The sequence below is a fragment of the Neolamprologus multifasciatus genome, chromosome 15 (assembly GCF_963576455.1).
Source record: "Neolamprologus multifasciatus chromosome 15, fNeoMul1.2, whole genome shotgun sequence".
Taxonomy (NCBI): Eukaryota; Metazoa; Chordata; class Actinopteri; order Cichliformes; family Cichlidae; genus Neolamprologus; species Neolamprologus multifasciatus.
Window position 1 is genome coordinate 33169487 of NC_140453.1, and position 26557 is coordinate 33196043.

The 26557-nt window shown below is 41.9% G+C and overlaps 1 protein-coding gene across 13 annotated transcripts in view; it reads right to left on the reverse strand.

Annotated features, from left to right (window-relative positions):
* Positions 1-7282: 7282 nt before the first annotated feature.
* Positions 7283-26557, reverse strand: part of ptprsa (protein tyrosine phosphatase receptor type Sa) — a 236639-nt gene continuing 217364 nt past the window's right edge. For all 13 annotated transcript variants that reach the window (XM_085132277.1, XM_085132278.1, XM_085132276.1 and 10 more), the window contains 6 exons: positions 22504-22682; positions 22081-22207; positions 21828-21953; positions 14734-14888; positions 12091-12226; positions 7283-11697 (listed from right to left, as the gene is read on the reverse strand). In XM_085132277.1, the coding sequence (XP_084988403.1) occupies positions 11629-11697; positions 12091-12226; positions 14734-14888; positions 21828-21953; positions 22081-22207; positions 22504-22682 (792 nt within the window). In that variant the 3' untranslated portion in view covers positions 7283-11628. The remainder of the gene's footprint in view (positions 11698-12090; positions 12227-14733; positions 14889-21827; positions 21954-22080; positions 22208-22503; positions 22683-26557) is intronic.

The window sequence follows — 26557 nt, forward strand, 5'->3', positions numbered from 1 at the left end:
AAAACTTTTGTACATTTGCAACTACGACTCATGGTATGGTTTTTCTCATTTTAAATTTTTTTAACAGTAAATATATTATTTAATATCTACTAAGATGAGCTAGACCACCAACTGCTTTGTATGTAGGTCAACTTAAGTGTATGTCTTAAGCTGCAAAAAAAGAGCCCTTTAACTATCAGAGGTAAATGAAACGAGTTTGTTAGCTCAGTGGAAAGCAGCTAATGTTCAGTTTGTCTTTGGATGAACAATGTAAATCAAACTTACATGCGAGCACGCACACATCTCCATTTCTTCGCTGACATGCATCCATCCCAGAACTCTAGCCCCCAAGCGTGTTGTTTTGCTTTTAGCCTAACAAGCTGAGTAGAGAAAACGATCCAGGGCATGAAAGCTACCCCAGAAAACAGCCAAGTGAACTTTTCCTGAACTTAGCCAAAGGTCATACCTGTAGCAAATGTTTTCATGGATGCCGCAGAAATGACACAGTGAATTTGCTCTGTTCCTGAAATCCCGAGATGAAGCGACATTACATATGACAAGGCATTGTCCCCCGAAATGCCTGAGAGAGATGCAAGTGATTTCTTCTGATCTCCTTTGCGTTACAAGCACAACTTGGAAAACATATTAAAAAACAAAGGTCTCCTCTAACTTCATTCCCATCATTCTGTGTAGGCATGTCTGAACAGAAGTGGATAATTCCTCAAGGGGAAAAGTGTGATTCATCCCGCTTGTACTGGGAAACTTTCAATAGTTATTATTCCAAAAGACTAAATATGTGACACATTTAATAAAATGTGTGATGATTAATACTCGGAGTAGATATTATACTGAATGGTGAGTGGATACATAGTGATAAAAACTTATGTAGCAAATTGGAAATGAGGTAGTTTATTTGGGTTATTTCCCAAAAACTAACTAATATACAAATGAGAAACAGCCTCGGAGTTAAGAAGATTTCACTGAATTGTTGCTGAATCAGTAAAATGCTGCTGATTGAACTCGATATCTGATCCTGAAGCCTTTCGTGACAATGCTACAATTAGTCCTTCCCTCTCAGGTTAATTTAGTTCTATGTCCTGAAGCCAAACAACTGGCAGACAAAAACAATTAAGTTCGAAATGCCTTAAGTTGCTGTTGCACTAACTTTAATATAATGGTTCAACTTCTCAGTTAAATAACATAATTTTATACAGTACTTGAAAGCTGTTCATTATGTTTCTCCCAAACATAATCCCACGCTCTTATAGTTCAGTGGTATCATGCGGGTCACAGTTAAGCAGCTGATGTGTCACAGAAGTCCACATGGTCACTGGGGGAGGAAGTTGTGCTCGACTCGAATGAGACCTCACATGATATACATGATATATGGCCAATAGCACGCCACTCCACTGAGTTATCAAGAATGTTGCAAATGCGCTTGGGTTTGTTTTTATTTGAAATACAATTAAAACTGGAACCTACAGCCTGTCTGACTCTTATTTGCACACTAGATCTGTTTTTAGGACTTTTACAGTGCAGTGCAGAAGTCTGGAGCCACCCTTCATGTCTCCTTCCAAGGAGCCCGACTCTTTTGAAATTTTGAAAGCGATTTTGTGTAATCACCATGCTTAGTTTGGAGGGGGGGTTCAAGGTTCAAGGTTCAAGGTTCCTTATTTGTCACATGCATAGTTATACAAGTATAACACACAGTGAAATGTAGCCTGACACGCTCCTCAACATGTGCAAAAATGGGGGGGGGGGGGGGGGGGGGTAGAGGAAGAACATTATATATATATATATATATATATATATATATATATATACAGTATATACATTGGGTGAATGTGCAGTAGTAGCAGCAAGCAGGTGAATTATGTACATTAATATGAATAGACATCTGACTATTTTACAGAATAGACAATATAAACATATTTAAAATTAAAGGAATTTGGCAAATTGCCTGGGTTTAGAGTGTCTGGAACAGAGTCCTGTCTCAGTCAATTATAGATGATGTGGGGGGGGGGGGGGGTTGGGGGGGGGGGGGGTTGGCCATTCGCTGCTTTTTCATTCTTTTTCAAATCAGCCCATGTACTTGACCATTTTCAGAGGAATGCATTTTTTTTAAATTTGTTTTGTTAAGCCACTCCCCACTTCAATTTCAAGCTTAGAAAAAGCAGCAAATCAAGGGATGAAACTTTTGGGATGAAATGAAGCTCTTTGTAGACGAGGTGATTCCGAAAGAGCTATTAGCCAAAAACGTGTATTCTTTAAAAATTGAGGAAACTGGACAAGTGAAGTACAAAAGAAGAAGTGGCAGGCCAAAAACTATCCACAGCACAGGAACGGTCCCTAAAAGTCATGTCCTCCAAGTCTGAGCAAAAAAAAAAATCCAGCAAAGACCTGACTCAGGCCCTGAAAGATGCATCTGACTCTTCAGTTGATTGTCCACTGAAGTATCATCAAAAATGGTCTCAGTGGATGGGTGGCTGTCAAGAAGGAAGATAAAAAGCTGAGATATGACGAAAGCAGACTGAAAACTAGTGCCAACAAAGCTTATGGAGTATAAATCATCATCACTGTGTGCTGTATGGAGGAGGTCAGGAATGAAGTACAGCAGTGAGCGTCTACAGCCATCTGTAAAACACAGTGAAGCTCTGCCATGGTGTGGGGCTGATCCCAAACACACTGACAGTGCAGTTAAAGCATACCTGGATAGAAATAGACACAACTGAACACTATCAGTCATGGTTTGGTCTCCCCGGAGCCTCGACCTTAACACTGAAGCAGTGTGAGATCGTCATCTATCAGAGGCAGCCAAATGCAGAACAAGAGCTTTGAATGTCCTTCAAGAAGCCTGGGGAACTATTCCTGAAGACTACTTAAAGAATTCAGCCCCAAACAGGAAGCACTTTCATGCAACAAAACCGTGCACCACCTTTTATGCTAATTGCCACACTAGCAGAGTCAGAGGATGGACACCGAATTCTATGAGACCTAAGCTTTTAGCATCAGCGGTAGCAAACATACCGACTCACTCTAAACCTATAATGATGAGATAAAAGACACAGGCGGTGCGCTCTGTCATTATGTGGTGAACTTCAGTCGATGCAGTGGTTAGTGAACGCCCTCTTTTTATCGGTGCTCATATTTGTGGGCCAGACTGGGATTGCTGAGTGATTACATTATGCAAATTTGAGATTCACTCGGATGAGAAGTCCAACACGTAGAGCTCGGCTAGAAGTTCCCGCCCGTATTCCTCGAACTACAATTGTAACACATCTTCATTTTTCATCCTGAACTCATTTTCTCTGCCTCTCACTCTGCTGGAATGTAAGTTTATTATGTTCAGATGGACATGTTTACAAGGAAGCTTTAATGGTTCCATTGCAGACGGTTTCATGTGTCCTTAATCATTAATGGAAAATTCACTGTAGAGCACCGCAGAATGGTTGTTTTGTTTTTTTCTGGAAGCCATCATTCTTATGTTGTGTTTCCCATTACAGAACCATTATCTGTCTCCACAGTACTGAGCATATTTTGAACTGAGTGCTTTAGCTGACATTTGAGACCAGAGTCCAAATGAGTTTTTAGAAACATTGTTAGGAAAGCAGACACGAGGCAAAGTTTGAAGATTCTCATGTTTACTGCTCTTGAAGTTTTCAAAGAAGTATTTCAAAGTCAGCACCAAATGATGACCTATCACAAATTTATACCAGAGGCATTCCTTGTCCTTGTTTGGGTATATTTTGGAAAAAAAATCCAAGAAGAAATATGTGACTTTCTGTTCAGACACTGTGCCAAAGCCATTTCTCATTGTGTACACTGGATTAAATGCCCCATTTAAGAATCATCCCAGATCCAAGAAGCAAAATTTGAGAAAGAGGATGTGCTGCTCTGTGTGCAATATTTATGAGAAAGTTTAGCTTTTTTTGTTTGCTTTTCAAATATGTTTTGAAACCAGGCTTCTCAACCTTTTCCAGAACGCTGAATTAAGAAACATGGTTTAAATCATACTTCTCTAACTGAGCAAACTGGGGATTCAAGCATGGATTGAAACTGCTATTTTGTGAAAACCAATCAGTCTTTTTGGAATAAAAAAAATGTCAGGTTTTTTTTGTCGGCTAATTAAAATGGAAAATAAGCAATCCTATTGCTGCCAGCTTTTTTTTTTTTTTTTTAATTAGTCTCGTCTGGTTTTCCAGGGCGGGGTCCAATATAATTATTATTTCTCTTTTTTGTGGGACTTCATCAACCGGAAACAAAATGTGATATTTTAAATGAGTTAGGACATTCACTAATGATCAACCTTGATATTTTATTCAAAGTTAAAAATCAAATAGCTTTCAAAGATAAAAGGTTCCCCCCCACAACCTTGGACAGGCCATTAGGCAAGGCCAGGGGCCACTGTTTTAAAATAAAATTGGAATAGCAGATGAATGTTGAGACCTAAGAGTGGAACGACATGACAAAATAGAACTGGTGGATGAGACTGAGAAATAAAACCGCAAAAGGAAGAAGGAAACCAAGACAGTATCCCCGCTCCTTTCTTTTTTAATAGCGGCAATCAGTCAGTGGAAGAGCCCTGGCTGCACACAGAGAGGCAGAAAGGAACCAGGGAACGTAAGACAGATTATAGGAAATAACAGCACGAGGCCATAAACACAAGAGTCATGTCGCACCACAATTTTGAAATGCCACCGTTTACTGCTGGCAGACGCTCAAACACACTTTTAACAGGAAGGGCGTCGAGTATGAGCGCTTGTGCAGGGGGGTCCCTGCTCAATTTGCACTCCAGACTTTTTGTGTTTCAGGTGTATAACGATCTTGCTGTATGGTAGAATACTACATATGCAACTAAAACTGTTAGTATTTGTATGAATGCACGGATCCCACATGTAGATGCATTTAAAATAGAGCGAGTTATTGCTAAGCAGCAGCTCATAATGGTCTAGTTAGCATAGAAAAAGCCTCTGGAGAGGACAATACATTCCAATCCACCATCTATCAATGTGGATCTCTGATTTAATTGAATGGAAACAGCTCTTTAGTGTTATCCAGATGGTGCCATCTTATATTATCCTGCAGATGGCAGCAAAGTCCTTTGACAAAAATACTGGTTTATTTAATACAATATTTGAAGTGTGATGTTTTTGTATCTTTCCATGAAACTGGTGCCAGCTGTGTGCTGACATGTTTGAACAGGTTTAATGTTTATAACTCATCCCTCTGCTCATCTTTGTCCATCAATGTCATGTCAGTGTTTCTTCATCCAGCACTCCAGTCATGGTCGTGGCATTCAGCGGTGATGATTTGACAGGTTGATGGAGCAGATCCATCTCTTGTGCTTACAATACAAGAAATGAAACAGAGTTAAGACGGGATCCTGCTGCTGCCTCATTTCTATTAATTATTTCTCCTTTTCTGCTCTTTTACATCCTTAACATCTGAAAGCAGCTCTGCCTTCGTCCTGTCGGTTCAGCAGGCATGTGGGATGGCAGCCCTGTGACACCTTTACTGCTCTGGCACGAGTTCAAATGTCACTAAATCTCCAGTTATAAAAGGTGGTCATAAACACCTAATGGCTGGCCATGAATTTTTTAGATCCCTGAATATCACACAGAAATGACCTCTGGAAAACTACAACCTTAACAAGACGCATCTGACAGACAGATAACCTCCACAGCCGGTGCAACTCGAGGCCCTCCCTCCCGTTTTTGTGGTTCTTTAGCTTTTTTCGTGGCGTGATTGGATTGATTTGTCATTTGCAACAGAAAGAGCTTGGCCACGGGGCTGTGGATAATCCAATTTATCGCTTTGCCATTTATTACAAATTTCTGTGGCTTTTGGGTCCACTGTCACATCGATTCGTTGATTGCTTGCTTAGCTGGGTCCTAATGAGCTGCTGTCTGAATCACTGCATAATCGCCACCCTAATTCACTTCCTTGCCTACCCTCACACTTGGTCTGCTGGCTCGCCACTATTAGAAAGGGATAGACTGAAGCAGCTCTTCCGGCGCACAATTAGTAGCATCATCCTTGAAGCGGGTTGTAAATCTGCGTACATTACCATTTAATAAATGACAATGCTTTAGTGGCTGTCACAGGTTGAGACGATGATGCAGCGGCATCTAATTTACAGGTGAAGAGCGAAGTCTTAGGAGAGGCAGATTTTTGCCAATTTGAAACACTCTGATAGCTCACAGTTGTAAACTCATTGAAGTTTAGATCTATAGCTCAGTGTAAAAAAAACTCAACAACTAACACATTTCTAGTTACAGGTGCACACAAAGGAATAAATACAAGGCTTAAAATATAAAGTATAAAATTAAAATATAAATACAGTTTATGTATTCTAAATATGGTTCATTTTTACAGTATCGTTATCTTGAAAAAGTCATTAGAGATTGCATTAATGCACAAAAAATGCAGATGACTGTACACTATGCGTGCTACTACTTCTGAAATTCATCATATATATAAAATAAAATACACAATACACATGGCATACTGTCGAATTTGCAACTAATTCACTCCCATTACCTCTGAGATTCGTCATTCCTACTCCTCAGGGGGAAAAAAAAGATTAAAAAACAAAAACAAAATGAGAAAAAATGTTGAAAAATGAATCATAATAAGATTGTAATTACTTTGGGTGTAGCTACCCCCTCATTCCCCAACCTCTTTGTTCTTCGCTTTTTTGTCTCGCTAGAGTTATTGTTACAAATATTTTAGGGATACCGTGCAAATACCAAATAATCACACGCTGCAATTTGCAGGTTGTAATCTAAAGCAATATCTTTAAGGCAAACACAGTCAGGTCTGGGACCAACACACCCTTTGATTTCCAGAAGCATCACTTCGAGGTTAGCCGATACCCAAAGAGGACAGATTAGAGAGTAAATACCACTAGGTAGGGGTTTACCTCTGCACCAATATCAGCCTGTCTGCATGGCATTTATCAAGCTTGAAGAGGAGCTTAAGGACACACTGGGATGTGTTTGCAGAGAGGCTGGTGGATAAATATAGGAGGAAGCTAATCAAGCCATCTATCAACAAACGATGCGCACCATCTGTGAGTTTCATCACTCGTCCTATAGAACAGATTTTTTTTTCAGTGCAAGTTCCAGTCTGATGTATGATGTAGAAAGTAAGTGCTGATGTACTTCAAGTATCATAGCTAAAGAACTCTCACCAGAAATGCGCATATTAACAGATGGGGAAATACTGTAGGCAGACAATAAGACAGGAGGAGAGATATCCATGCTGTAACCAATCTTACCAGCAAGAAACACATGCAAAATGATTTTCAGACAACATTTCTTTAATACAAAGTCAACATATCTACATACACAGTGGCTTTAAACCAATTATTGTTTCAGTTAGAAGTAACAGTTTGAAAGTGATAGCACTTGGCCCTCATACAAAAAAAGTATTTTTCTGAATTTGGGTTGTTTTTTTTATTTTTTCCAATTTGTCGTACTGTATACGTTCTGTTATTTTGATTTTATTTATTAAGTTAGGGTTCATCTTTTTGTTATTTCCCCTCTTCCCCTGAAATATTCAACATACTCCTGCAAATTTGGCGGTTTGTTTTCAAAAGCCTAACATCTTCACATTAAGTCAAAAAAAAGTAACACATTGCACAAGCTTTGAAAGACTTCCATGGTTTCAGGTTTGGCCTGGGCCCTTTCTCATCAGCCTCACTGAATTCCACAGTCTTTCATCTTAGGCTTTGAGTTCATTATGAAACATCTCAAGGTTCCCACTGTTCAGAAATGACATGCTGGAAATGTGAATTTGCAGCACGTTTTTGGTTGTCTCGGTCTTTCCTTGGTTGCATCACTCTGCTATCTTTCACTGAGTCCTGATTTCTTTCTGCATCCCAAAATGAAGCATGGTCAAATAAAAAAAAACAAAAACCAAAGAAAAAAACAGTATGGTTCTATTCAAGGCTTAAAAAAATGCACCGGGGAGACAATAAATCAACGTGTCATGTTGGAACTGAACCATGTCTGGCCTTTAGCATAGCTGTATTTGCTCCTCAGCTAATGATATATTTATGGATTAACACCTTGGCATTTTAGGTAGTTGAACAGTTGCACATCTTCTGGGGGTTTTGTGGAAAGTGTTAAGGAATGAAGGATGCCTCCAGCGTTTTTACCGTAGCTGCGGCTTTAAGAATTTACACCTTTGTGATTAATCTTTTGTTTGATAATTATTTTAAGAGAATATTTCTTTTTCAAAAACACCCTTTAGTTGCTCCACTCTGTCTTACACCTAGAATAAGAATGTAACGGGTCCTTGAAATAATGATTGATTAACAATTCAAATAGTTGACAGAATGGACTAACCTCCCAGGCTTGGTTAAATTATACCAGCAGATCACTGGTGCTGATTTCGTGCTCTCTTTGAGGCTATAGGTGTGAGAACAGAGGCTGGCATGTTTCCCATTTCAACTGCTAGCAGGGGAAATTAAAGTCAGAAGAAAAGTGAGTGGTAATTAAAGACCAGGGAGGAAGGACTGGAGAAGAGAGGTTTCAGAAAGCAGGCTCTACAACCACCAGGATGTGAGAAGGACTTTGATTTTTGTATTTCTGTCTCCACCTAAAGTATGAGATCTTGAAGGTCAAATGATACAAATACATATAATCTATATATTTGTTTATTTACAGGTATACTCTAGATCATAGTGGATATCTAACAAAATGAATGGCCACATTATGTCTGAAAAATTAAAAAAAAAGAAAAGAGAACTTGAAGAGGATTTTCTTAAACTGCGAGGGTCATAGCCTGACCATGATCATACAAGATACAGTTTGTCAAGTTGGTCCTATATAGGTAAGAAAAAATCGTCAGTTTTGAAATATTTGATTGATATTTTGTAGATCACTTCATCAACAGTTGCTCAAAAGAAAAAAAAAGACAAAAAAATAAAAAATTGAAATAAAAAATGGCATCTCCTCATCGGCACAGGTTCTACCCTCAGGTAGAAGAGCAATGGTGAGTGGAGGCAGAGGATTCAGGCGTAGTGCTTCCCTCAGCTTCCATTAAGAAACACACAAGGTCTCTAAGATTATATATTTATATATATATATGTATGTATATATTAAAAAAAACACACACACAAAGAAAAACAAAATGAAATAAAATCATATTTTCAAGCATGAGAACTGACATGTTTAAAAAACAAAAAAGATGATGAGGAGAAACATATAATTCATACTAAGGTTTGGATATATCTTCATATTCTGCATTTAAATATATATGAATGTGTGAGTGCGCAGTACACATGAATGCATACATATATGCGCACAAGCACACAGCCATGTTATACTTAACATTTCTACAGTGAAAAAATAGAATGTCTTTAAACATAATATGAACAGATAAGCTTTTCTCTTTTCCTGCTAAGTTTAAAAAATGATACAACATCTGTTAGAAAACTAAACTGAAAAGAAAAAAAAAAACCCAACCAAAAACATAATAAAAAGTCAACTATGTAGTGTAAAATAAGTCGTCATAATACAACATTAATGTTTTCGTAATGTTACAATAACAATAAGGCTTTTTTGGAAATAAGAAAAGATTACACACAGTTCTGTCCATCGCTCCGGCTTTTGTGCACACCCACCGGAAACCTGCGCGGGATCCGTAACGCTCGCGTATACCAAAGCGCTGTTCTCGAAATGAAAACCCGGTGATCTCAAAAGCTTGATTTTTCTTTTTAAATCACAACATACACTAGTGTGTCGACCTGCAGTTGTTCGGGGAGAGTAGGGAGGGGTTGGCGGGGGGGTAATACGTTTAAAGTTAATCTTTTTTTCGTTTGGGGATGTGCAAGTAACTTGTACTGGAGAGTTTCAGGAACGCGTCGCAGCGTCGAGATCCATCATGGCTCCTTGGTCTGGCTGTGTCACCCACAGAGGCGTCACCTTGAAAACGGAGGGCAAATACCAAAGCATCTGTTTTTTTTTTTTTTGTTGTTTTTTTTGTTTAAATGTATCCACCTGTCACCAAAACACACAAACAGTGGAACTAAAGGCCAATTTTTCAACCACATTAATGCGCAGCTTGGTAACTGCAGCAGGCCTTTGCCACTTGAGCGTCTTATACAATGATATAGATGATTATAGAGGAGGCTGGGCGAGAGGGAGGGGAAAAGGAGGCGTGGACGATGACGTCAAGTGGATGCGCTTTCAGTCATGCCAGTTATCAGAGATGGCATCTTTGATTCATCAGTTTCCTCTCCTTCCAAAGTCACACGTACAGCGTACACGAGATAAGCAGCATGTTTGGTTTTGACAGAAAATCATAATAATAGAAAAAACTGAAAAATGAGATAATTCCTCATTAGACAAAGTTCTGGAGGATGACGATGAGCGTTGGTCACTGTACACAAAGAGAGCCCTCACTTTTGCGGCAATCCTTGTTTGGTTGTTCCATTTTTGTTCCAAAGCCTTCCCCCCCCCCCACCAGGTTTATCTCTTGTTCAAAACCGTGGATGTTGAAACCGCAGCCCCACAATGTAGTGGTTCCAAAGACAGGAGCGATTGTTTAAAAAACAGAAGAAAGAAAGAAAAATCACGGGACACGGCTGCCGCTCGTCTCGCCTCGGCTGCACGCAAGACGACGCGGCGGAAGCTTCGTGCAGCAGGCGAGACTTTTATCCGGTGACTGATCTTTGCACTGTTAATATACTGGCGTGTTGCAACATTCCTGCGATTACTTGGCTGAGGATACTGATTTCACACGAATTCACAACTGATGCAATTAGCACGTTTTAAGAAACGTGTCGCTGTTTTCATCCTCACAACTGCAAGAAAACCAAAAAGTGTCTTCTTTTAGCTCTTAGTGCTCGAGAAGAAGTCGCTTTAATAGTCGAGTGTTATCCCACACAAAATACTGTAAAAACTTTAGGTTTTCTTGAAGGATTTGGTGCCGAATGTGAGTGAACTTGTCCTTTTCTGTTTCTTTTGTTTCATTTTTTTTGTACAGCTTGGTAAATCTTTTATGCAGGCAACCAGTTTCTTCATTTCTCACAATATTACTCACACACTGTGTTGATGGAAATACTTGAACCCCTTTTACACCCGAGCATATCAAAAAACAAGATAGTCACCAAGTCTTGGCTACATCCATCTGCTTCTCAGTGTTTTTTTTACATTTTTATTTGTATTTTTTTTTGCCTTCCTTTTCCTTCGTCATCCATCGCTTGTTACTGTTGTGTCACGAAGATATTTTTTGAGAAGAGAAACGTCCACGAATGTTTACAATGTCCTCCACATTGAAACACTTGAGGTAAGGTAAGCAGTCTGACACTTTGATCAAAACCCGCCCCACATCTTGAGCCACAGCATCTGGTTCCTCCCCTGCCGAGGATCTTCTTTTCTTGAGATGATGGACAATTTTCTTGTGTTTCCTTGTGGCATATTTGAAAAGTCCAATTGGACTCTGAACTGGTTGGACCGGGTGTTGTCTTAAAAAAAAAAAAATCTAGGAGATCCTGGTTGATGCGGCTGAATTGGCGGTGGCGATGTGGTTGTTTGCTGTCGTTTTAAATTTTAGTTCCTATGGCTCAAGAGGCTGTTGAGGTGGGGGTGGGGGGGCAACAGGATTCAGAGGAGGGGGAGGGGGGGGGGAGATGGCTTTTTACGTTGCATAGTGATCAAAGCTTCCTAAGTACTCCAGAGCTGCGTGATAGCAGAATTGATACTCATCCTGTGGAGGGAAAAAAAACAGACAGACGCATAACAAATTACATTAGAACACCTCACCAGGAGTTATATGTATAATGACACAATTTTCAGACAATTTCAACTTGCAGTAAATTTCACAATTTGCTGAGGCAGAGCATGTCCTGACAAGATCATTCTATAGATCCTATACCTAAGTAGAAAGCCAAGATTGGCATGAGCAAAAATGTTTTATATAACTTGATTTTGCATTTACCCATTTTCACACAGGAAGATCAGAAAACCAATAATAGACCTTATGGGGGTGAAGACACCCACCCAAAAGTGGTTTAACTTATTGGTGGTCTTTTAAAATTCCACAAGTCTATCCAAATAAGGAGCAGTGTATGTTATTGTGTGTGACTCTGTGACTTCTCACCTCAGTTTGGACCATAGCTGGCCTCTGTGTTCGGAGCATCTTCACCGTTTGGAAGATATCAACCACACCTTCATAACGCATCCTTTCCAGGACGATGCTAAGGGTGATAAAGACTCCGGTCCTGCCCACGCCAGCACTGCAAACACAAAAAGAGAAAAAAGTGTATTCAGAAAGATGTAAAGCACGCCTTGTGCACACAGCGAGTGAATGGTGCCTTTGTAAATTGTGCCTTTCTCTCCTGTCGCATGCAGCATTTTGTGGGGGACAGTGACTGCAAAGAGCTAAAAATACTCTGCACACTGGAAGCTCTAACCACTTAGAGGAAGCAAACTTCCACAGCTGGACATTTTGCTCCATGGTAAAACACCAGTGACAGTAGCAAAGGAGGCAATTTGCATGTGAGAACCTCGTGAATCCACTTACATATTGTGGCCACATTCTTGTCTAACACACACACACACACACACACAAGCCCAAGGACACATAGGCGCACATTTCGAGTCGCACACAAGCGACCAAGCAAACATTTTGTCTCATTAAGTCCCTCCTCCCATGTGTCGAAAAACTCAGCCTTCTGCTGCTCTCCAGAAATACAGCCCGAGTCTTAACTCAGATCCTGAAATACTTGAGAGCTGCCTCTCTAAGCTGCTTTGCTGTGAAATGACTTCCACTTCACCAATGGAACAATAATTGATATGACAACAGATTTATTTGGGCTTCTTCCAGCCTCTGATGCTATTTTGTCTGAATGGAGAGTGGAAGTGACGGCTGCTGGGAGACACTTTTTTGACTTGTGCGTGAGTTTGTTGACAAGTTTGCGTGTGTCTGCTGGAGGAAAACGGCGCACTTGAGACAAAGGATGACTTGGTATTGTTTGATGCTATTAAATGAAAAAAGAAACAGGAGCCTAATCACCCCCACACTGCAGTATCTCTCAGCCCACCCAAAGCCTCTTTATGGGAGTCAGTCACAGACTGTCACATGGGCTCTTAAACTCACTCAGAGCTCCCCCCCTCTCTCTCTCTTCCTCTCTCACTCTCTTTCAACCTCTCCCACTCCCCAGGAAGATCGACTCTCCAAATCTGAAGGCTCGCCGAGCCACTGCAGACTGAGAGGATTTGGTGTCCCCATTCACGGGAAGTAATCAGGCAATTAATGACAAAAAGCATGTGGGTCTATTAGATAGACGCTGAGGAGGAAGGGAGAAGAATAAAAGAAAAGAGGTGCAGGAGAATGGATGGACGGAGAGGAAGCGCGAGAGAGCGAGGATTAAGAAACAGACAGGCAGTTGACGAACGGGGTAGGCGGGTGACAGAAGACGAAAGAGTAAGAGAAAAGGAAGCTATAAGCTCTACTCTCGGAAACGACTAAGCCTGAAGGAGGAGGGATGGAGAAAGTTGAGAGGGCTACAATGATTAGATGGGAAAGGAGGTAGCTAGAGTCCCGACGGATAATGCAGCCAACAACTATTACTACTCAACTACTCGAGATACACATCGGTGCAAAATGATTCCCTGATTAATATCATCGAACTCTAATGACATAAAACACTTTGCTGTGTTTACTCGCGCGCACGCTTCAAAATCAGGACCGCATTTGGTGAGATGCATCACTTATTTAGGCGCTAAATGCAGCCTCTGTCTGCTTTCTTGTGCATTACTCCAGTCCTGCAATAACCAGGCCTTTCACTTTAAGGACAGCACTCCCATAAAGGCTTCAGAGAGGGGTAGAATAACTCAGTCTTAGTGGTGTTAGCCTGACACAACTCCGAGACAACTCCCAGAGGGTCATTTGATGGCTGGTGACATCATTGCTTTTTAATCCAAAGGACGTTATGCTACATTCGATGATGTCATGGCGCCTCTGCAGTAGAAATGTGGCGCAAAAGTGACACCTATTCTGCTCCAAAGGTAAAGCATTTTTAAGAGACAGCAAGGGAATTATTAGTGTTCGCCCATTTGTATCCTTGGAGCTGAATGCCAATCAAACGTTTAAAAAAAGTGTGTCGGAGATCATATACGAGACATACATTCTTTGTTTGTCTCGCAGCGTATACAGAACCAAAGCCGTGAAGATTGTCCTCATTTGGCTACTGAGAATAACAAGTCATTCAGACGGATCCCACTTAGGTTTATGAATATTAATAATCTGACGTTCTGCTGGTGACCACTACCAAATATCAATTACTACCTGCATGCAGCATCTCGAGTTAATGGTGAAAGTTACCTTGGAAACTACACCGGAGGTGATAAAAATGCACCACGCAGTGATCGTAAAACCCCCAAAAGAATGGCTGTATCATTTCATATGTCTTCTCCTTGCAAATGCCAAGCCACATCTGAGGCTTATCAATTATGAAAGAGAAGGGCCCGTGGAGGTGCTGAGGTAGTGCACTGCGCTTGGCAAAGAGGAGAGGAGGGATGTTGTTAGAGCTGCGCCTTAGGAGGAGCTCTGCTGCAAAACAATAACCATCTTAAGAAGAGATTTAATCTCGTCTTGAGACTTATATCGCTTTCAAGAAGAGAAGAAGGTCTTCAGAGACCGGTTTGAGGCAAAGCAGGCGACAACTCATCTCTTTTTAGGAAAACAATTACTAATATAAAATAAAATATACAAGCCATATAATGCACACGACAACATTACCTGCAGTGGACAGAGATTGGGCCATCCTGCCCAAACTGCTCCTTGGTTTTATGCACCTGGCCAATAAAATCAATGAATCCTTCCCCCGATTTGGGCACGCCTTGTTCTGGCCAATCAGTAAACTGGAACTGCCTTACTGTTCTGGACTGGCCATCCTGCAAAACAGAGAGAAAATGAGGTGAGCAGCAAAGATACATTTAAGGTTATCTTAAATGGCGACAGTTTCCACCAACAATTCCACCGTATCAGTATCCTTCCACCAACTCTATGCAGAATAAATGCACTACTAGTAGAAGGATCCCCTGTTGGTTGTATGCAAGCATGTTTCTGCTTTGTCTCTCCATCTGACTTGAGGGTCTAGCCAAAGGTTGTCACTTGCTAGAGATTGAAATCGATTTGACTTGAATTTGTAAAGCCTTGTTTTTGTCGTACTCTGCTGTGCGTCCATCGAATTGTCGCGTAGGTTCAATAAGAGTTAAATGCAAGAACATTTGTTCACACGTGTGGCTGAGAAAAGTGATTCTGACAGAACTAAAAGTTTAAGACGGGCATCCATAATCAGTGTGACCAGTGTATTAGGGAACCAAATGTGAAATATGGTTACAATCTCCCCTTCTCTCTCTTTTTGAGAAGGGGAGAAGTGTTTTTGCAGAACATTTTGATACTGGAGTAAAATTGTGACCTTTTTGGATATAAAATGTCATCATTTTATCATTTTATTCTATTAGACGGCAGCTTGAAATGTTGTCATTATTAGCATATGAATTCTTAAGCTATGGCTGAGAGAGGTCACAGTGACCTTGGGTCCTGGTGAACATTAAAGACAAACTTGAAGAAAATCCCTTAAGGCATTTCTGAGACATTGCATTCTTGAGAAAAAAGGACAAAGTTATGTACATCCACACAGAGGACAAACTGAAAGCAAAAAAACGCCTTCGCACTAATTACATATGCATTTAAATGACTTTTTTTTTCTGTATAAGACTAAACCTGCTGATACAGTGACACACACACTGCTCACAACAGAGGGACAGTGTGTCCTCTCTTACTCAAGCCCAACTGTTTCCATTTTCTTCCTTATTGTGTTCACAGCGCGCAGTCGTGTGTGTGTGTCACAAGTAGGTCCTAGTTATAGCTAATCAATAGTGCATCTGCCATGACAAGCGTCTTCTCCTAGACACCAAGTTGAATAAGATAATCCTGAGATGCGATCAATAGAGCAACCTGATGGATGAGCACGGAGAGGGAGGGAGGAGGGATGTAAGAAGTAAGAAGGACTTATGAAAAAGAAGGCAGGATTGGAGGATGAAAATTGGAAACAAAAACCCTGACACAATGACGTGCATGTTCAAAAAATGTCAACCTTGACAACTTAATCTTTTATTGATTCTTACAACCTTGTTGTAATGGTGAGGCAACTACATTTGCTTCAACTGCAGTGCAAACAAACACATTTGAATAGTTTTTTTATCCAATGAAGTGGCATCGCAGGAGGAGAACGACGGGATCTGCTTTATTATGAGAGAGCTGATTATCCACTCTGAGAATGCACAGTCGATACTTGTGTCCTTGTAAAGAAACTTCTTTTGATGTTGTCTCAGACACAGCACAGTGCTCGAGAAAGCCGGCGAGCAGACGAGCATTTTCGCAGAGACAAGCTCTCCGCTTGATGCCACCAGTAATTAAGGCAACCAGGTGTTCATTTCTCCAGTTGTTTATCACTTCTCAGCACAGCAGACCTCAGCTTGGATATGAAGTGTCATTCTCGCAAATTCTCTATAGATTTTTTCACACACATGGCGGAAGCACAACTGGTTGAGTACTCAGTTGGCAAGTAAACTATTTATTGTTTTTGGAAATCCTGTGTGGTGGGGCGTGGTCTGCGGTGGCGTGCAGGGAGGGCGGACGCACCTGCACGGCATCCGCAACCGGCATCCGCCACGTTAAAACACAGGGACTCAGGTGTGTGTAGTGTGTGGTGTGAGGTGTTTTGAATAAAAAATGTCTGAAAACACTGATCCCTGGACCCGCCGTGCCTTATTCCTGCCACAGTGGTGCCGAAACCCGGGAGGCGGCACGGCGGGTTCTTATCGGAGCCAGGGAGTGGAGGAGCTGGCCCAGAGGGTGGCCGAAATGGCGGCCGCCCAGCGGGAGCAGGTGGCGGAGGTGCGTCGCCAGCAGGCAGAGCTACAGGACCAGTCCGAGCGCCACCTGCAATGGATCGGGGAGCTGGCGGCGCTGCTCTGGGCCTGGGCGCCACCCCCACAGGTGTGTACCAAGGACAGTGAAGCGGTGGAGGAGCCGCGTGGGGCACCTGAGCAGCCGGAGGGGGCAGACGAGGCGCGCGGGGATCTGCGCCTGCCGGAGGAGGGGGAACAGCCGGGTGAAGGGCTGCTCCTGCCGGGAGCGGTGGACGAGCCGCTCCGACCGGAGGCGGCAGACGAGGCGCGTGAGGGTCTGCACCGGCTGGAGGAAGAGGAGTCGCGGGAGGGGCTGCCGGAGCCGCTCCCGCCAGCGCCCCAGCCAGCGGCGGACGAGCCGCTCCCGCCAGCGCCCCAGCCAGCGGCGGACAAGCCGCTCCCGCCAGCGCCCCAGCCAGCGGCGGACGAGCCGCTCCAGCCGGAAGAGGTGGAGAAACCGGGAGGGGAGATGGCGGTCCCCGTGCCAGGGGAGCCTGCTCGACCTGTGCCCGAGGTCGAGGATCGAGCTGCCCCGGAGCGTCAGATGCGCCGGGCAGTGAGCCCCTCCCGGGGCCGGCGGGGTCGTGCCGGCTTGCCGGGTAGCCGGCCTCCGGACCGGTTTCGCCGCTGCTGCTGGAGGCGTGGCCGACCCCCGGACAAGGCTCGCCGCCATTGGAGGCGTGGGCGGCCTCCGCAACGGACTTTTGCTCTGTTCCAAGGTTGGGAACCGGTGGGGAGTAGGTTCAGCCGGATGACTCCCCGGCCTCAATCGGGCGATGGGGGTGTGTGGTGGGGCGTGGTCTGCGGTGGCGTGCAGGGAGGGCGGACGCACCTGCACGGCATCCGCAATCACGCCCGCCACGTTAAAACACAGGGACTCAGGTGTGTGTAGTGTGTGGTGTGAGGTGTTTTGAATAAAAAATGTCTGAAAACACTGATCCCTGGACCCGCCGTGCCTTATTCCTGCCACATCCTGCTATTAGCTGCTAATGATACTTGATTCTCAAATTTGTTTGGAGTAAATTTGACATTTGAAGTTTGTTACAAATGTTAAAAGAGACAAATTCTCAATTATGTTATTGGGAAAAAGAATAACATTGCAATAACATCTTCTTCATCTGAGTAAATTAAAAGTGTCAGTCAGTAGTTAGCTTCAAGCTAACAGTCAGTGCACATGTACAGTGTTTAACCAGTTTATTAGGTCACCACCCAGTGTAAGCTTTATACCACAGCTGCCCTAAATTAACCTTATTGGTAATTACAAAATCATTTGTATGTTTCTGTAATGGTTAATCCACCAGTAATCACTGTTTTTTTATGGTAAAATCTAATTATCATTGTTATCCACCAATTTTAAATTTATTGATTAAAAAAAAAAAAGAGCTGAAAAACATAAAAAACATAATTTTTTGATAAAGATGGCAAATTATTTACTTTTTCTGGACAGAAAAATGCCTGATTAATTTCTGATGTCTCAGCAAAGTCACTCAAATTTGGGGTATAAAAATGCTAATTCGGTTTATATATATATTTTTAAATGAAAATAGCATTTTTACTTTTAAAGACATTATTGAAAGATTACAAAAAAATCTGTGTTTTTTTTAGTTTTGAAAATCACAGGTGGTATAATAAATTATAATTTTCCCCAATATTGTTGAAGAAACTGCAGCATGGTGTATGTAAAGAACAAGATGCAATGAAGACATGCAACATGCTTCATGTCATAAATGACAAAAATCATACTGAGCAGAATTGATGGTAAATGTCAAATGTGTTGAAGTAAACAAGTACCTGAGGGACTCTAACCATCATGGATGGGAGCTGTCCTACATTCTTACTGATTTATTCTGATTTTTGCCAACAGCTAACCACCCCCCCGTTCAGACGGTGACTATGCTGAACATGTATACTTTACGTTGTTACTATATGTCAAAGGATTTAAATAATCTGCCTATTGTCACATGGGACTATACGTGCTGCTGATGTGCGTCTGCATCGCTGCTGCCAAGGGGTACTCTTGTACATTTATTGTGCTTGACATATACAGTGATTTAGAATCGAATAAGTCAGGCCCCATATACCAGCTCTCTTTGTAAAACACCTCATGTCTCTTTCCCTGTTTTATGACGCATTGCATGTTTTCTTTCTTGTGTTGCCTTTGTTTTTCCATCTCAAAAACATTTAGCCTCAGCAGGGGGATTAAAAATGAAAGAGGGGCAAAGACAACAACACAATAAACTAAGCACGCGAAAGAAAGAAGGGTGGGGTGTGTGGGGGGGAGAGCAAAATTTAACACACAACCTGAGGGCCCACACGCCGTGTCAAATTGTGTGATTAAATACGTGACTGGCTCGCTAGATGTGAGTGTTGAGGCGTGGAGTCTATGCTATTACTGCGCAGAGGCATGCGAGAGAAACACACACAGCCGTGTGCACACACACACACACACAGTCATACATATACAAAACAGACAAACATGTACATGTGATCTGTGCAATAGCAGGGTAAGCCCAGGTCACAGACACTTTTAAGTGCATACACAATCAGCAATATGGGGTCGAAAATGACAGATCGACACACACGCGTGGCCTGAAAGCACAGACCGGTCTATCGCCCGCTCCATCTCTCCGCTTTGTTTTCCTAACTGTGTGATAAGCTTTGACTGCCTGTTTGCTAACACTGTTTGCTTTGATGATTGAGTCCCCTTTGAGAATCCTCGAAAAGAAAAGCAGCACTGACCAGACCTCGGGGCATCGTGTTTGCATGCACATTAGAGCAATCTCATACTTTATATGCATTCTTTTTACAAAAACGATGGTAGCGCATGTATGCATATGTATCTGTGTGTATCCAAGCTACTCCGAAACGACTGGGTCAATCTTAACGAAACTGTGCACGAACATCGTCACACTCACAGCGATAACCTCTACAGTTTTGTTCCACTCACTAAATATGGGATGAAGAATTAGAAAAAGCAGTCACGGCTAGTGTGTTTAATCTATCAGAGCCTTTGGAAGATGATATCTGAACTTGTGCGCGTGAACTAATAGAAATATACAGAGGAAAGGAGATCGGCATGAGTGCGCGAGTCTTTGAGTTGCCTTAATTGCTTTAATACCAACAGGATGATGTCTGGGAAATGGGTATATCAGCCTGTTTGGCAACGAGACGGGAGATTTTCATCTCTCTGCTAGATTTCTACTGTTGCTCCTTTGAACTGTCTGACCTAATTTGACCGAAAAAGAAATGTTATCGGAGGTAAAGAGATAACTACAAAAGAGCAGAGTAGCTTCTTAACAGTTCAGGGCGAGAAAAGTCAGTTCAGTAGTGAAACACTTTATGGAAATCTATCTCACAATAGAAACAGAAAAAAACTCTTTTAAGGAAGGTTTTTGGGATAAATATGACGAGACTGCGATGTTTCTCTGTTTACGTGGCCTAGTTTTACTCAACTTGCTTAATCTTCGACATTTCCAACACCTCAGTGAGTTGTTGATGGCGCATCTGTCCAAATTATAACATCTTTTTTTTTTTACACTCTTGTACTTTTAGTCTTTTGAGGAGGCTAAAAATGCGGCATTGGCGCACAACTTCTGATGAACAAAAGCATAAAGAAGAAGACTGGAAAAAGTCCCTCTTGCTCCTTGATACAAAGAAACTGCAGCTGAATATCTATTGAGTGCTGACAGCAATTTAGTACAAAGTTTTCTTTTAAGGTGTGATGGGCAGATTTCAGACAACAAAAGCCGCTGAACAGAAAAAATACAACATGTAGGCTACAGTGTGGAAATATGTACAGGCTCTGTGTAGGGATGGGTATCGTTTAGGTTTTATCCGATACCGGTGCCAAACCGGTACTTTTGAAACAGTGCCGGTTCTTAAACGGTGCTCAAACCGGTGCTTAAAGAATGGAGAACACAAAATTGGTCCAAAAGCCTCTCATGTTCAGTTGTTTTTTTGTAAAAAGATAACAATGTTAGCCTTTTCTGCAGCTATAGGGCATATATGGTATCACTCTTGGCTGGAAGCAGTGCTTAAACAATGGAAAAAACAAACTTTGTCCAAAAACCTCTCATGTTTAACTGTTTTCCACTTTTTCTTTGGTCATTTTAGCCTTTTTGGCCAGGGTGAAGGGAGTATCTGCCATCAAACAAGAAGACAGCCGCATGTAACTATGACGGTGTTTGCTAGTTCACCTTACGTGCATTAATGTAATAACGTGGTTAGCCTACTCAAAGTAAATTACACACGAACAACATTAAGTTACTCACGCAGAGAAGAACAGCTGCTGCTGCATCATCATCCTCATCATTTCTGCTACACTGGCAGGGCTACGGCTACACACGCAGTAGATGTGCACGGTGTGAGGTCTTGCAGCAAGCTATCAAATACGGCGCATTTCTCGGCTTTAAAAAAAACCCCGCTATGCGTCGCCAGGTGTTTCATCGGATTTGAATTGTTACCTCCTTTGCACAGTATCACAGTATCACCTTAAAGCACTTGTTGCAGGCTGCTGAGTTTGCATCTTTTGCTGTGAAGTACAGCCAGACTTTTGACCGCTTCGCCTCGGGCATTTTTAATCTGTAGCTCTGCTCTAAAAGAACGTACGTACCTGGACCCGCCTACTGTCCTCGGAAACGTAAAATGATTGGCTAGAATCCAAAGTGTATCACAGCTCAGGAAAAAAAAGCACCGAAATAAAGCATCGAAATGTGCGTTGCTTTTTGGTCTGGTTACTACCGTTTATGTCAGAGCCATCATGGCACCGGATACCGGTACCCATCCCTAGCTCTGTGTTTATGTAGGCTTTTCAAGGGTGTAACGTATTGTATTTATATATTTTGCATTCATTGGAAAATTTCACATCTTGCGCCCTATTTAACCCTCCCAAACTGCCAAAGGACCCCCTCTTACCCTGGCGTCTGTGACCTTGAACTCTCGGAGGATGTACTGAGGCATGTTATACTCTGCCATGGGATCTACCACAAAGTACTGATACCTGGCAGAGCGCTCTGCAGGCCAGTACTGGTGACATTTTTCCTGTTTGAAAAAAAAAAAATAGTGATGACTTTTAGTGGAATTTTTTATGGCGTTTTACATTTTGATTTAAATTATTTTAATTTTTAAGCAAAAAGAGACAGATAAATAACATAAATCAGCGTCGTACCCGTCCCATCTCTCTAAGTTTGGTCAACATGACTACAATAGTGGAGTTGTTCTCCCAGAGCATTCTCCAGAAGTCTTCTGTAGTCTCCGCCAGAGGGCCCTGCGTGGCAATGTAGGCTTTCTGTTGCCTGTTTAAACAGTAAAGTCACACCATTTTTACTTGAGTAATTAACTGTAAACACCACTGATGCAAATTCAGAGGGGGAAAAACAAAATCAACCGTACGACACAAACTTGTGGACGATAAGTAAACTTGATGATTGCTTTTACATAATAATAAACCTAATTACATTGACTGCTATGAGGAAAAAATACAAAAATAGAATGAATATTTCTCTCATTTTCTTTATTCCATGTAATATATGTCTCTGATCAATCAAGATGTTTCCTTGCAGTAGAAATAAACCATCTCAACTCTTCCTACCTGTATCCATCAATAAAGCTGGCATTGATGTAGTCAGATCCTTCCAGGCCTCTGATTGGCTGCAGGCAAACACGAGTGGTCTCGTAGGGCATGATGTTAACCAGCCGATTTTTGAACTTGTTGCAGGGAAGGTTGGCACTGATGAAGCGCGACGTGTGGGCTTTGGAGTTGGCCAAACGCTGTTGGGGGAAGACCGAGGGATAGTTTAACATACCAGAGGATAAGCAATAACAGTAACAGTACAGACTAAGGTAAAAATATAGTATAGTGTTAAAAAAAAGAGACATTTAGTAAGACTGCAATGAACGATGCAGAGGAGGAGAATAAAGATTAAAAGCAGAGAAATGTGAGAAGAAGGTAGCACTGCAGAGGAAAGAAGTAAAGGGAGAAAGGAAGAGCAGGAGAGGATGAAGAAGACAGGTGCAAGATAGCTAGAAAGTGGAGAATATCAATTGCAGAAAGTAATAAAGAAGACCTAATCTAATCTGATCTGTCACCCACGATGCCACCGCTTCAAAGGACATTGTTTATCAGGATTATATTTATCGGAAAGCAATTCAAAACTTTATTCCCGTTTGCAACTTGTGAGGTCCTGGAGGGTCAGATAAAATGACGGAAAATACGCTACACACCCAGACTAACAAGCCTCTGGATCAAGCCTGTATGAAACAGAAAACTTGCCTAAAAGTGGGTCAGTCGCAGCTTTGATAATGGCAGTGTGCATAAAACATAGACTCACATAGGGATGCTCAGAAAGACAAACACGCACGCACGCTGCATAATGATCAAAATGAAAATGCCGTACTGCTACATCATCACCGTCATAAGGATCTCAGCGCGAGTTTGTGGGTCAGCAAGTCCTATGATCTCCTCCTTTTGGCTTCGACGTCTCAACAAAGAATATGTGTGTGTGTGTTCTTGCTCGTTAGCAAGCAAACAGAAGATACCCTTGTCAGATGGTTTAGGACCCCTTTCAGACAGAACGCACGGTGCGCTGAAAACACCAGCGGCATCACAAGAAATGAGAACGCGACAAGAGATGAGCTGCAACTAACCCCGGTGAAAAAGAAGGCGGGATGTGAATATATTTTCTAGACTTTCCAGCTCCCAATACTTGTCAAAATACAAAAAGTCAGTGTGTTCATCCTTGTATGTGTGCGCAAACCGGCTCTAACTTTCCATTTTCTCTTCCAATTAGAGTATTCTCGGTCTCTCTTTCTCTTTCCCCCCTCGTATAGCACCAGCAGCTCTCTATCAGTGGCTTCTTGGAGTCCATCCAGTGTTTGCCTCCTCCTCCTCCCATGCCTTTATCCCTTGCTACTGTCTTGCTTTTGATCTGTGTTTCACAGAGGCACCTGGAAAGGCTTAAGGTGGCCTGGCAGTGCTAAAGAGGCCCTCAGCTACACCACAGAGGGTGAAGGGAACTGAGCCAGACCTGGCAGCCTCAATCTCTTCACCTCATACTAGCTCCTTCCCATTTATAGTACAGCATATCTGGTCAGTTTTCATTCCATTTGGCATGTTGCACCGAAACATATATTTGGTTATGTATCAGAAACTAGACCTTAAAGAAGCACTGTGGCCAAAAACGCAGTAGGACCATCCCCAGTAAGCTTCCCTGGACATAACCAAATCTAAATGGGAAGTCAGAACCCTGTAATAGAAAATACAAGGGTCTGAGAATATTAAATACCAATATTAAATACCATCTGGCACTACTATCACTACAGATTCACACATATTTATTCTTTTTAGTACATTTACTATCTATTAGATCATAGGTTTTCGGTTTATTTCTAGTAAATACTATCTTTCCAATTGTGTACTTCTTTGATAGCATTAATTATGCATTGCCATGCAAAGCCTTGTGAGAGTTTTGTACATTTATATAACTGTTTCTATATAACTCGAGAAGATTTTTGTATTTTTGTTTGGACTTGGATCCCAATTTAAACAGCTGAATCCCAACTCACACTTGCTTCTATTTAAATTGAAATTTATCCCAGTAGCTCAGTAGCGTTTTGTTGTGTGTGTATGTTGTAATCCACATACTGTTGCCAAATACATTCTACAAGCATGCTATGTGCATAAATCTCCATAAAAATGCACATACTGTGAGCAAGAAAGCGTTTTTGTCTGACTACTTCATGACAAAATTATCTTCAGGGATTCCCGACAGTTATGGCTTAACTCTGCGTGACTGTGTATCCTACCTGAGAATGACAGTGCCCTCCCACTCTCGCCTATAGTGCAGTATTCTGTCAAATCACTTCCTTACTGCCAACTTAGTATACACTCGTCCCTTTGTTCATTAGCCAAACGTTCCTCCCTCCGCTTGCCTCGCCTTCCACCTCCATTTGTCATCATCAAGTATTAATTACTTAGCTCAACCACCCCCTTTTCTCACACGCCTACCCCCTCTGTACTGACAGCAGGGTGGATGTTATTAATCCCCGTTCGACTCCTGACGCCAGCTCAGCATTATTTCCTGATACAGATGGCGGTGGAGTTTCCGTCACTGTTGTGCACCAGTGAGAAGACGCCCCCCCCCAAAAAAGACTAATCACACTGGCACTGTTGTTGTTTCTTGGTAGGGAGGCTGCGTTGATGAAAAGCGATGACGAATGATTCAAGAATCTGTGTGCGTAATCCAAGGTCAGCAGATGCTAACTGGTGTGCCAAAGTTGAGGTGACTATACTTTATGGACGGGTGACAAATTATAGGATAAGCCTCCCAACTCAATTAACTGGCAGCGACTCGACTAGCAGCATTCTTCCAAAAGATATGTGATGTTTGATGGTGGTGATGGAGAGCACTTTCTAATATGCCACGATGTCTCATAGATGGTCAGCTAGATTGATGCCCGGTGGCTGTGACGAATTGCAACGGCTGTATAAAGGAAAAAGTACACGATGCCAGCTAATATCCCCCCGCTGTAGCAGTCACCCAGTCTCCCCATCGCAGGATTCAAGGGTTTATGTTTTTCCTTTAATTAGTCACCTCTCTGTACGTAAACACTACGCTTTGCTGTCTTTCTCACCTACTGCTTTTTCATTAATTTTTTCTTTCTTAAAACCGAAAATCCGTGCTGCTCTGAGCCAAAGAATCCTTTGTCTTGCCCCTGCTAGATTAAATCCAATTTCTTAGCCTAAGCATAATATTGCAAAATCCTCAAAAATGAACAATGTGGCCCAACAGCAAAGGGCTTCTTATTTCTCTTTTCTAGCTCTGGAAAAAAAAAAAAAGCTACACCTCAATAGCATTGTGTACCTAAATGATGAAACGTTTTAAGTGAAGCACAAGAAAGTAAAGGAAATTTGTTTTTTAGTCACCTGTTACTTGGACAGCATCTGTAAAAAACTGACAAATAGCTGCCATTCAAATGAGCCAGTTTAAATATACCTTCTACAGTGATGCTACACTGTATGAACTGCATCTTCACTCAGCTAAAATGTTATTCTTTCAGTCCCCCCACCCACCCAGGCAGTGACAGCAACCATCCAATTTGTCTCTTTCCTAGTCTCCTAATTTAGTTTCACAGCTTCTTGTCAGAAACACAGATGCTGATAGTTAAGAACCACTGAAAAAACACCAAAACAAAACAAAAAAACCCCCAAAATCAAAATACAAAGAAACGCATTATCACAAAGCAAAGAGCAATGACTGAAACCGAAAATTAAGCACACTGCAAATAATGATGAAGAAAAATATGAAAAGCAATGAAATTGGATTTGCATCCAGAATAACTGCTGGGAAGATAAAGCTGGCAGCTAGGCTTATTTAAAAGGCTTACAGTGGCTTAAAACAAGGTGTCAGAAAAACATACCGGTGCCGTCTTCATTATTTAGTTATGATAAGGACTACAGAGAGGATAGTTAATGTAGACATTGATCTGTGGCTGCTCGTTATTTCCCACTGTCTTGGCAGGTGACTCTGAGGAAAAACTCCAAGCAGGCTCCCTGATAATTTGCATGTCTGACTCCAGCAGAAGTTAAAGTTGATTGGTACACATAGTTAGGGCTCATTAATGAAAAAACAACAACAAAGCGAGGT